Below are 11337 nucleotides of genomic sequence, written 5' to 3'. Positions count from 1 at the left end.
CTGGCCTCTGATCCCGAAATTCCCATGAACACACTGCTGCAAAGCAGGGCTGAATCCTCAGCATCCAGTGGGCAGAGGCCCTGCTAGTCATGGCACATTCAGCCAGCATCAGCCTGGGCTCCAGCATGGCAGATGAGGAAAGCCTTCTGGAAAAAGAAAAGGGAGAGTGTGTAGCAGGGGGAATATCAACGGGAATCACAGAGAATTCTTCCCTAACTTATTGTGTTTTCTTCCTCGGACAGTGCCCCATGCCCAGAGGATGCTGATGTCCAACGGTAGCTACATCACCGAGTTCCTCCTCCTGGCATTGGCAGACACACGGGAGCTGCAGCTCTTGCACTTCTGGCTCTTCCTGGGCATCTACCTGGCTGCCCTCCTGGGCAATGGCCTCATCATCACCACCATCGCCTGCGACCACCACCTCCACACCCCCATGTACTTCTTCCTCCTCAGCCTCTCCCTCCTCGACCTGGGCTCCATCTCCACCACTCTCCCCAAATCCATGGCCAATTCCCTGTGGGACACCAGGGCCATCTCCTATGGGGGATGTGCTGCTCAAGTTTTTATCATTTTCTGTCTGCTGTCAGCAGACTATTTTCTTCTCACTGTCATGGCCTATGACCGCTACGTGGCCATCTGCAAACCCCTGCACTACGGGACCCTCCTGGGCAGCAGAGCTTGTGTCCACATGGCAGCAGCTGCCTGGGGCAGTGGGTTTCTCCATGCTTTGCTGCACACAGCCAATACATTTTCACTACCACTCTGCCATGGCAATGCCCTGGATCAGTTCTTCTGTGAAATTCCCCAGATCCTCAGGCTCTCCTGCTCAGACACCTACCTCAGGGAAGTTGGGCTTATTGTGGTTAGTGTTTTTCTGGTTTTAGGGTGTTTTGTCTTCATGGTGCTGTCCTATGTGCAGATCTTCAGGGTCGTGCTGAGGATCCCCTCTGAGCAGGGACGGCACAAAGCCTTTTCCACGTGCCTCCCTCACCTGACTGTTGTCTCCCTGTTTCTCAGCACTGGCATATTTGCCCACCTGAAGTCTCCCTCCATCTCCTCCTCATCCCTGGATGTGGTGGTTGCTGTTTTGTACTCAGTGGTGCCTCCAGCAGTGAACCCCCTCATCTACAGCATGAGGAACCAGGAGCTCAAGGATGCCCTGAGGAAACTGGTAACCGGACGTCTTTCAGCAGCCATAGGCTGCCTACCTTCCTCTGCAGCTGACTCCCAGTGTACATTGTGACAGGCCAAGTCTTCCTTTTATATATTTTTATTTCCTTTTTCCACTTTTGATGTTGTTATCTTCAAATACATAAAATGATTCCTTCCCTTAGTGATCCACCCATCTTGTGTGACTTTGTATAAATGGGAAAACATTTTCTTTAAGAAAATAAAAGAACCTGCAGCAATTTCTTTGTCTATGATGCATCCATCCATCCTCAGCATAGCAGAAATGAATGGGAAATAGAAAGACCTTTCTGGCTGCACCAGCTTGGGGCAGGCTACTTTGTGCTGGGGGGATGAGGACCTCTTGAGGACCACAAGGACTAGGGCTCTTGTGCCAGCCTGGGGAGACGGGATGGCACACAGGCGCTGCAGAGCTCTCAGGATATGCTGGAGAGGAGAACAGGGGACACAGGGTGCCACTGATCTCCTTGTCCTTGTGGCCCCCCGTCTCTGGGACTGCCCTCCAGGGTCTGCTGTGCCCTTCAGAGGGGCTGGGGCTCTGGGGTGAGTGCCCAGAGCTCTGTAGCACCCTGTGGCAAGTAGTGCTGTGGGGCCAGACCAGATTGAGCTGGGCTGGAGAGAGGGCAGGGGAGGTAGGAGGTCTTGGAGGGAGCTGGGCTGAGCTGGAAAGTTCCTGGGAGAGAAAAACATCAGTGTACAGCTTGTACTGCATGACTGCGCAGGGTGAGGGCTCGCATCAGGGGGCTTGTGGTGCACAGACAGGGCTCCTGGATGCGAGCCGAGACACGCAGGTGCAGGAGAGAGGAGGCCAGTCTGTGCCCTTGGTGGCATGGACAGACCGGGAAGGTGGCCCAGGGCCTTTGTCTCCCCCCAGCCTCTCTCACCAGTCATTTCCAGCACCGGCCGTTCACCCAGTTTATGGGTAAGTCTGGCTGTGAGGCCATCTCCATTCTCCTGCTGGGCTCAGTGCCTGCATGGGGGGAAACGGCCAGCTCTGACCAGCTGCTGCTGAAGAGTGAGTGGCCCTGAGCAGCAGTGATTGGCCATGTGTAGGCCTGGGAGAGAGGGTCAGGAGATGTCCCTGAGAAACAAGGTGATGCCTGATGGCTTTAGCAAATCCTTCCAGCCATGCCTGAGCCCAGAAATGGAAAGCAGTCGATCTGTGAGGGTGGAGGAGGAGGAGGAGTTTTTTCCTGGGAAGGTGTCAGGAAGAAAGTCCCCTCTTGTGCACAGCAAAGATAAGGAAGATGTCTCCATGTTGTGTGCATGCCTCACCCTGGCAGAGAGGGAATGCCCGCTGCTGGGGGTGGCTGTGTTCAGTCACACCTCATGAGCTGGCCTTGCTCTCTTCCCCTCCTTCACTGCCCACACTTGGATGGACCACAAGAGCCATCCATGATGCTGGAAAATGCATGAACCTCCCAGAGGGAGGTCCCATAACTGCAGGGGAAGCGGGAAGGGTGTGTGAGACCCATGGGAGTGCAGGGAGAGAGCGGTGTGTGCCCAGCAATGAGTGTGTTAAGGGCAGAAAGAAGACCTGAAGTAGTGGCGGGGGTGAGGGGCTGTCATGCTGAAGTGAAATAGGTTGAATTTTGATTTTGAGGCAGCAGAAGGAGGACATGCATTTCAGTGGTGGGATACAAAGGGAAGTGCAGGAGTCAAGGAAGTCGGGGCTGGGTGATTTTGTGTGCTACAGGAGCATCAGCGGGGCGTTGGAAGAAGCCAGACGGTCTGTGGGGAACTCACAGGCATTGGCAAATTGTCAGGTAACCATGGCTTTGTGTTGGAAGGAACAGCCAGTGCAAACAAATTGGCACATAAAAGTAATTTATTTGCTGGCTGAGGAGGGAGACAAGGATGCTTAGCATAGACTTATCAAGGTAATTTATTCTCTTATTTTAGCTGTGCATACAGTGGCAACTCAGCCTAATGCATGGAGGACCCCAATACAGAGGAAAGCAGGGTTTATATATGTTACAATACAGTTGTGTAGACGAATCAGATCACTCATGTGAAGGGGTGGGCTAATCAGTTACCATTGCTCGTCTAATGGGTATGTACTTGTCGCACGCAGGATCAGCACGTGCTTGTCCCGTGCAGGTGGTACAGACAAATGGTCAGTGGTGTGTTAATTCTCATTGTTCTAAACCAATGTTCCGTGCAGGTGGAGGGGTTTGTCCTGGATACTGGTTGATTGCTCTTCTGGCCATGGTTATATGCCTGGTTTCTTGAAAGGTAAACCTTCCATGGTTTTGTTGTTGGTATGGGGTGTTGTCAACCTCTAAGAGCTGGTGTATGTTGGGTCTTCAGGTTGCCTCGGCCCTGAGGTGAAAGCTCATAGTCTCAGTTAGTGTTCATTCTTCTACGCAAGTTGTACTGCAGTTAGCATCTTGCCTTTCATAGGCATCAGTAAAGCTTGGGAGGTCCCAAGGTCAGAGCGAGATGATGAAGCACGGGGAGGTAGCGGCAGTCTGAAGGGAAACTGGCACAGGCATAGGACAGTGTAAGACTATCTGTGGTGCAAACGGCCTTGGTGCGGCTGGCCCCTCACTCCGCAACAGGACAGAAGTCCTCGTTCTCTCCATGGTGGCTGCTGTGTCTCCCGCTGAGTCCCATGAGAAGGCACCAGTTCCTTACAGTCCCAGGGCCTTGTCGCTGCCTCACCCACCCCCCACAGAGCCTGGGAGGTGTCCTGCCGCCGTCCTGCACTTGGCATCACCCCCCCACATGTACAAACCTCCTGGAGTGACGTTTTGTTGCTGCGCGGGAAGCAAGAGGGGTTTGTGAGATACATGGGAGTGCAGGGAGAGACGGGTGTGTGCCCAGCAGTGAGTGTGTTAAAGGCAGGAAGAGGACCTGAAATAGCAGGGGGGGGTGTGTGTGTGTGTGTGTGTGCTGTCATACTGAAGTGAAATAGGTTGAGCGTTGACTTTAAAGAATGCAGGAGAAGATCGATGTGCATCTCAGTGCTGGGATGTGGATATACATCGAGGATTCAAGCAAGTGTGGGGCTGGGACATCTTGGGAGCTAGAGGAGCATCAGGAGAGCTTTGAGAGAAACCGGATAGGTTGTGGGGAACTCACAGGCACTGGCAAATCTTCAGCTTTGTGTTTGAAGCAACAGCCAGTGAGGACAGAACACCATCAGTAAAACTTGGGATACCATGGGGTCAAAGGAAGGTGGGAAGCAGCGGGGTGGCTAAAATCTGCAGGGAAACAGGCAGAGGCATAGGACAGTGTAGGTCCATCTGTGGTGGGGATGGCCGAGAGGCTGGACTGAGGTCAACAGAACTGAAGTCTTTGTCATCCCTGTTATGGCAACTGTCTCTTCCCCTGACAGCCATGAGAAGACACTGGTTCCATACAGCCCAGAGCCTCATTGCCTCCTTACTCTCACTCCACAGAGCCTAGGAAATCTCCTAACACTGTCCTGCACTCGGCATCATGCACCCCCATATCCCACTGCTCCCAGGAAGAGCCATTAACATCGCATGACGGAACGGATCCCCCTCCTCAGGGGACGAGGGTCAGGGCTTGGCCATCGTGATTGCTGAAACATATTTAGGGCTTTCACAGCCACCTCCACATGGAGGTGGGCCACATGGTCGTTCCCTCCATGGTCGCTTCAGGGATGGTCTTCAATGGAGACCAATAACAGTCTCAGAAACTTGGACGTTTGCTGCTGACTTCTACTTCTGTAGAGGCTTGCTCAATCTTTCAGGATCTGCAGTTCAGGAACTTGGCACCAGAGGGCTCATTAACATGCAAAACTCCCTAACAAGCCAAGGCTCTGTGCATCGTTTTCCTTTAGGTCTTCAATTCTCATGTGGTTAATAGGAGAGGTTTCAGGAGTGCAGTCAAAAGATGTCACTACTAAACACTAAGAAAGGATTCATTTTTCCCCCCACTTTTCTTCATTTTTCTGCTTACACATTCTGTGAGATCAGAAATCCTCAATCCATATTGATCCTGAGTGTCTCCAGTGGAGTTTGAATGTATACAAAAGTCAGGACCCTTTATGTTGACAATCTGTGGCCATTCTTCAGCCCTACCCCCAGCCCCACCTTTTCTCTCATCAACCACCTGGCACTTAGAGCAGCCTCGTTCAAATCAGAGCTTTCTGCACTAACGTCTGCAGCTGCATGTTTCAGCCCGTGAGCACCAACTCCTGCCTGCTTTGCTTGGAGAACGACTGCACGCAGACACGGAGGGTTGTGATACACTTATCAGCTGTATATTAAGTCCACGTTATCTCCTCTGAAGTCCACTTCCCACAGTGGATAGCCTTGGACCAATAGAAAACATGACAAGGAAGTCATCAGGAGTAGTAAAGGCCCAGGGACTTCAGTATGTCCAGTTTGCCTTAGTATTCCCTTATCTGATCCTCTTCTACCAAGGCACATCTCCATGCTCCAGAATTGCCCCCTGCTCTCTGGCAGCTGGGATTCCTGAAGGCTGGTCTTGCTGGCAGCTACTGGGACTTGTTAGGGAGATGGGTTAGTGGTGGATTTCACGGTGTTAGGTTAACAGTTGGACCTGATGATCTTAAAGGTCTTTTCCAACCTAAACATTTCTATGATTCTATAGTGAGGCAGTGAAGGCATTCAGTGCCTCAGCCCTTCCCATGTCCAGTGTCACCATGTCCCCAGTCTCCTTGAGCAATTCGTCCACATTTTCCCCAGTTGCCCTTTTGTTACCCGCCTATTTACAGAAGCCCTTCTTCTTTTCTTTGACATCCCTCACCAAATCCCATTCATTTGGGCTTTAGCTTTCCTATCTTTGTCCCTGCATGCTCAGACAACATCTCTGTGTTCCTCCCATGCGTCCCTGTCTTTCTTCCCACCCTCCGTATGCTTCCTTTTTGTGTTTGAGATTGCTTTTTACCTTCCTCCCTCCCCTCAGGATCCTGAACTCCACCATCTCGTGGTCACTACAGCCCCATCTCATGGTCACAAGGCCGCCTTTGACCTTCAAATCCCTAGCAAGTCTATCCTTGTTGGAGAGGAGTAGGTCCAGCAAAGCACCTCTCCTCATTGGCTCCTCTGTCACTTGGGTGAGGCATTTATCATCAGTGCACTCCACAAACCTCCTGGACTGCTTATGCCCTGCTGTGTTGTCCTTCGAGCAGATATCAGAGGGGTTGACGTCTCCTGTGAGGACAATGTGAATGTGAGGCCTCTCCTACCTGTCCATTGAGGACCTCATATAATTTTTATTCCTGGTTGTGTGGCCGATAGCAGACCTCCACTGTAATGCCCCCCTTTCCTGTCCTCTCTTTAATCCTCACCCGTAAGCTCTCCCTTGGCTCTCTATCCATCCCCAGACAGAGCTTCATGTACTCCAGCTGTTCCCACACGTAAAGGGCAACTCTCCATCCTTGTCTTCCCATCCTCTCCTTCCTCAAGAGCCTCCCTTCTCCAAGCGCAACACTCCGGTCATGGGAGCCATCCCACCACGTCTCCAGGATCGCAACAAGATTGTTGCCCTGCAGCTGCACACAGATCTCTAAACCCTCATGGTTCTGCCCTGTACTGCACGCATTAGAGTACAGACACTTTAGAGAGGTACCCCAGCGTGTGGAGTTCTTGCAGACGGTGTGAGAGATTTCTCCCTCATGGTGCTTTGTAGGCATTTCCTTGCTTACATGAAAGTGCTGCAGGGGACCCCACTTGAGGACCATTTTGTTGATTTTGTGATCCCTTCCCATCACAGCACTCCACGCCCTTTGCTCATTGATCCTCTCTGTAACTCCCTTAGAGGACTGCTCGTTGCTCCCTCCCTCCCGCGTCATTCATAGTTTCAAGCCCTCCTTGTAAGATCAGCCAGGCTGTTGGCAAAACCATCTTTGCCCTGCTTAGTGAGGTAGATCCCATCTCTCCCAAGCAGGTGCTGGTCTGCAGACAGGGTCCCATGGTCGTAGAACCCAAAACCATTTCCCCTACGCCAGATGCGCAGTTAATTATTAGCTTGTCCTACTAGTGCTTTTCTCCTCACACCCCTTCCCCTCACCAACAGGATTGAGAAGAACACCATCTGGGACCCCAGGCCCTTCAATACCACCCCCAGAGCTCTGTAGCCACTTCTGATCCTGTCCAGGTTTGCCCTGGCAGTGTCATTTGTGCCCACCTGGAATAAGAGCAGGGGGTAGTAGTCAGAGGGACAGACAAGATTTGAATGTACCACTACAACATCCTCGATCCTGGTACCCAGCAAGCATCAAACCTCTCTAGATGGTTGGTAGGGCCGACAGATGGGTGCCTTTGTCTCCTGCATGAGATAGTCACTCACCCATTACGATCCAAAAACCCCTGTGGCACTACATCTAGTTGAGGCTTGACAATCTCCACTGTGGAGATTGCACGGCCTTTCTGAGGGCCTCTTCCCAGTGCCTGATAGACCTTATAGTGCAGATCCTTTTCTCTTAAGTCTAGTCAGAATTTCCTGTGTCCCAAATTTTTCCCATGGCTTCTCATCCATCAGCTGTGCACACCTGGGAAGAGTCTGCCTCATTCTCCTCTACATCATCCCATAAGATAGCTGTAGACAGGGACGGTATCTCCCCTGGGACGGCCTTCCCTTCTCCAGGCTGAGCAGAGGAGAGCATGCAGGGCGGTTCTTTAGCAGAGAGAACTGATGATGCTTCCTGAGAGGTTTTCAGTGGCTTGCTTGTCAGTAGTCTCCTATGTACTGTAAGAATCGTAACAACCTAGTCAGCATTTGGTGATAGAGAATGTGCAACACAATCAGAAATCAGCCATTTTTGCCATGCTCTGGCATTCAAATATCCTGTGTGTCCACTCTCAGGGATCTGGTTCCTTGTGACTTATGGCACAATCCAGAGCCCAACAAAGACTGCCTTGTACAAAGAGCTCTTCTGACAGCACTGAGCAAGAGAAGTCTGTCTCTGGGTATCAGTTAGTCCACTGGACTTCCTGTAAACTTTGTTATTGCAGTGAAAACACTGCCTGCCCAGGACTGGCAAGAGCTGGAATTTCTGACGTCCTTCTCTTTGGCCCAGTGCTATCTGATGGTCTTTAGCAGACTCCCTCTTTCCAGCAGTTGGAGGTTGTTGGACTTCTGGGCCTAAAACTGTGTCTGTAACCACTGTGCTGATCACCACCAGCTCCCACTCAAGCCTCAGGAGATAACTAGGGATGTGAAGTCAGGGGCGTCCCACCCCATTCTAGGCGTCGTTGTTCCAATGAGACAAACTCTGTCCTCCCGCCAGTGTACGATCTGATCTCTTTCTGCAGTCACTCTACGGAGAATGGAGGTGACCAGTTTGGATGTCCATGTTCATCCCCAGAGGAAGTTCCTCCCATGCTGGTCTCTACAGCATGAGGTGTGGCAGAGGTGCTTAGTTCTACCTTAATTACTTCTTAAATGCCCCTATCCCCCTGGGAAGGTGTTCTCTGCAGGGGTAGAAAGCATTTCCATTGCTCTCCGTGAAAGTCGTGAGCCTTGGAGGTGTGGCTTCCTGCAGTCAGGAGAGTTGATCTGCCCATAAGTCTTGTTCTGTGCTGCCATATCCACTCAGCTAAAAGGCCGTCATACTCGTGAGTTCCCCCAAAAAAGAGAAACTCTAGTGTGCTAGAAAAGGAGGAATGCGGTTTCAAAGTGCACATCTCCCAACTCCTCTGCCTTTCTTAGCCCAGCCATGGAGAAAGTGACCAAGAAGGAGTGATGCATAAATCCCCTGACTCAGATGACCAAACCAAGGACTCTCCGATATCACAAACATGTCACAAAGGGAGAGCTGTGCCTTTCTGGAGGGCAACAGACAGCCTGGAAGAACTCCAACAAGAAGACAATAACATCGTGTTGCTTTAAAGGAGACGTAGGCCTCATAGCCGTATGGTGTAGGCTATAGACATAGACCTCATGGACTGCAATGCCTGGAGCCCCAGAGGTTAGAAGGGGTCTTGGGTACCTCCATGCAGACACTTCCATGGCAGGACCCACAGGGTCAAGTATCTGAAAGGCAACTGAACGCCCCATGCCAGAGAGCCCGGGAGCTAGAACAAGAGCAGCAGACACAGGTGGGGAAAACAAGGAGCAACAGTGTCATCCTCCTGCCAAGGGAGAGACAGACGGGCACTCGGGAGGGTTTTCACCTTACCCAGCTCTGCACACCACCTCCCACAGCCACAGTACAGTCGCTTTCAGCCCCTTTGTCAGGCAGAGGGGAAGGGGCACAATGTGGGAGAAGTGCAGGAGATACGCTCCTCTGCTTGAGGTCCTGCTGGGGAGAAGGCAGCTCTGGGCTGTGCTTGACCCCAGTATCCCTTACTGGGCCTCATCCTGACCCCCACCTGTGGATCAACTTCCTGGCTTCACCTTGGACCTGCTCCCTCATCCGAACCTTGCCAGATGATCTGGACTCTGAACTGCCTCCAGCTGTGAGGCCCCTTGCCTGTCCTGCTCCCTTGTTGGGAGCTCAGGTTGGTGAGCCCCCTCCCTGCTCACCTGGGGATACCCCTGGGTTCCCAACTACCTGTGCCTTCCAGAGCAGTTGTCCCTTGCTGCCCCCTGACAAACCTGAGCTCCCAGTCATGTCACCACGACCGGCATCTCCACTGCCCTCCCCCATGCTCTGGTTCACTCGATGGCCGCGTGATGCTGATGTACCTGATGGACTCTCACTTTGCTACAACTGACAGGGCCTCACAAGGAACAACCCACCGCTATCCCCTCTCCTGGACTTTTCCTCTGCCCTCTCTCCATGCTGCTGTCTCTACTTGGCAGGCATAGTGATGAACCTGCTAAAAAAAAATAAAAAACAAATCTAAAGAGAGAGGAAAATAAAACCCAAGAAAAACAAGTGATGCAAAAGAAAACAATTGCTCACCACCAACCAATCAATGCCCAGACGATCCCCGAGCAATGACAGCTGCCTCTGACCTCTACCCCACCCAGTATTATTTCTGAGCATGACATCATATGGTATGGACTATCCCTTTGGTCACTTGGGGTCAGCTGTCCTAGCTGTGTCCCCTCCCAACTTCTGGTGCACCCCCAGCCTGCCTGCTGGTGGGGCAGTCTGAGGAGCAGAAAAAGCCTTGATGCTGTGCAAACACTGCTCAGCAACAACTAAATCATCAGCCAAAACCAGTACATACAGGTTGGAAGGAATTCTCCAGCCCAGCAGGGTCAGCTCTGGGGTCAGAGCTTGTTGCTCAGGGCTTGATCCCAGTTGCTCCTTGAAAACCTCCAAGAATGGTACCTGGATGATTTCTCTGGGTAGCCACTCCCTGTGCTTGACTGTCCTCACGAGGAGAAAGATTTCCCTTGTCCTTGGTGTGAACTTTTCTTGTGTCAATCTCTTGTCCTCCTCCATGCACCACTGTGACGCTGACTGCAGGAGATGGGGAAAGGAAAAAATTCCTCGTCTCCATTCCCCTATGCCCAAAAGGAGTTCCAGCAAAGCTCGGTCAGTGCAACAGACAATAACTGTGCATCATGATTGATCTGGTGGCCATTCATGAAATTTTTTAAGAATGAAGAGTGAAAAGGCAGGTCTTTGCTGCCCAGCTGCTTTAGTCTCTCTGCTGCCATCTATCAAAATTTCCTTAACACTGGAAAACTGAAAAAGTTTGATTTTTTTAACTTAAAAACTGGAAAATTAAAAATTTCCTTTAAACTGGAAGCTTCCTGGAAGCTCCAGCCTTTTGGGCCAGGTAATTGTCTTCTCAGTTGTTGCGTTAAAAGGAATGCATTTTCGAAATTTGTCTGTCAGAGTCCCAGGACTTTCACTGACCCATTTATCAGAGCCCCAACAAAAGGACTTGCACTGAGCAGATGCACAAAAATCGAAATTAGTTATTTTATTGAAAGCGACAGAAACAGATTCGAGATTGCCATTGATAAATTCACTAACTATAATAGTGCTACTAAGTAAGGTTAATATTGCTAGCAGACTTGACAGTAATACAAGAACCTGGGGATAACTTTCACCCAGAGGGTGAGAGGCGCAGCGCTTACCCAGAGAGGCGTCCCTGCCTGGCGTGGAGGAAGAGAACACAGCCCGTCGACTGGTCCGTCAGGTATCGACGTTCTTCTCTCCCACCTTAACAATCATTTTCTCTGTCTTTTATCCCCAAAACTACGAGGTTCCCCCCCCATATGTGATGTGTAGCATGATTTGGGTGG

The 11337-nt window shown here is 51.3% G+C and overlaps 1 protein-coding gene across 1 annotated transcript; it reads left to right on the top strand.

The window, feature by feature from the left end:
• The first annotated feature begins 265 nt into the window (after window positions 1-265).
• Window positions 266-1243, top strand: LOC132320171 (olfactory receptor 14A16-like). The gene has a single exon (XM_059832441.1). It carries the CDS (start codon window positions 266-268, stop codon window positions 1241-1243), a length of 978 nt encoding a protein of 325 aa, XP_059688424.1.
• Window positions 1244-11337: the final 10094 nt, after the last annotated feature.

The sequence above is a fragment of the Gavia stellata genome, chromosome 34 (genome assembly GCF_030936135.1).
Source record: "Gavia stellata isolate bGavSte3 chromosome 34, bGavSte3.hap2, whole genome shotgun sequence".
NCBI classification, from domain to species: domain Eukaryota; kingdom Metazoa; phylum Chordata; class Aves; order Gaviiformes; family Gaviidae; genus Gavia; species Gavia stellata.
Note: the sequence above shows the minus strand (reverse complement) of the source record. Positions and strands in the feature narration are given on the sequence as shown.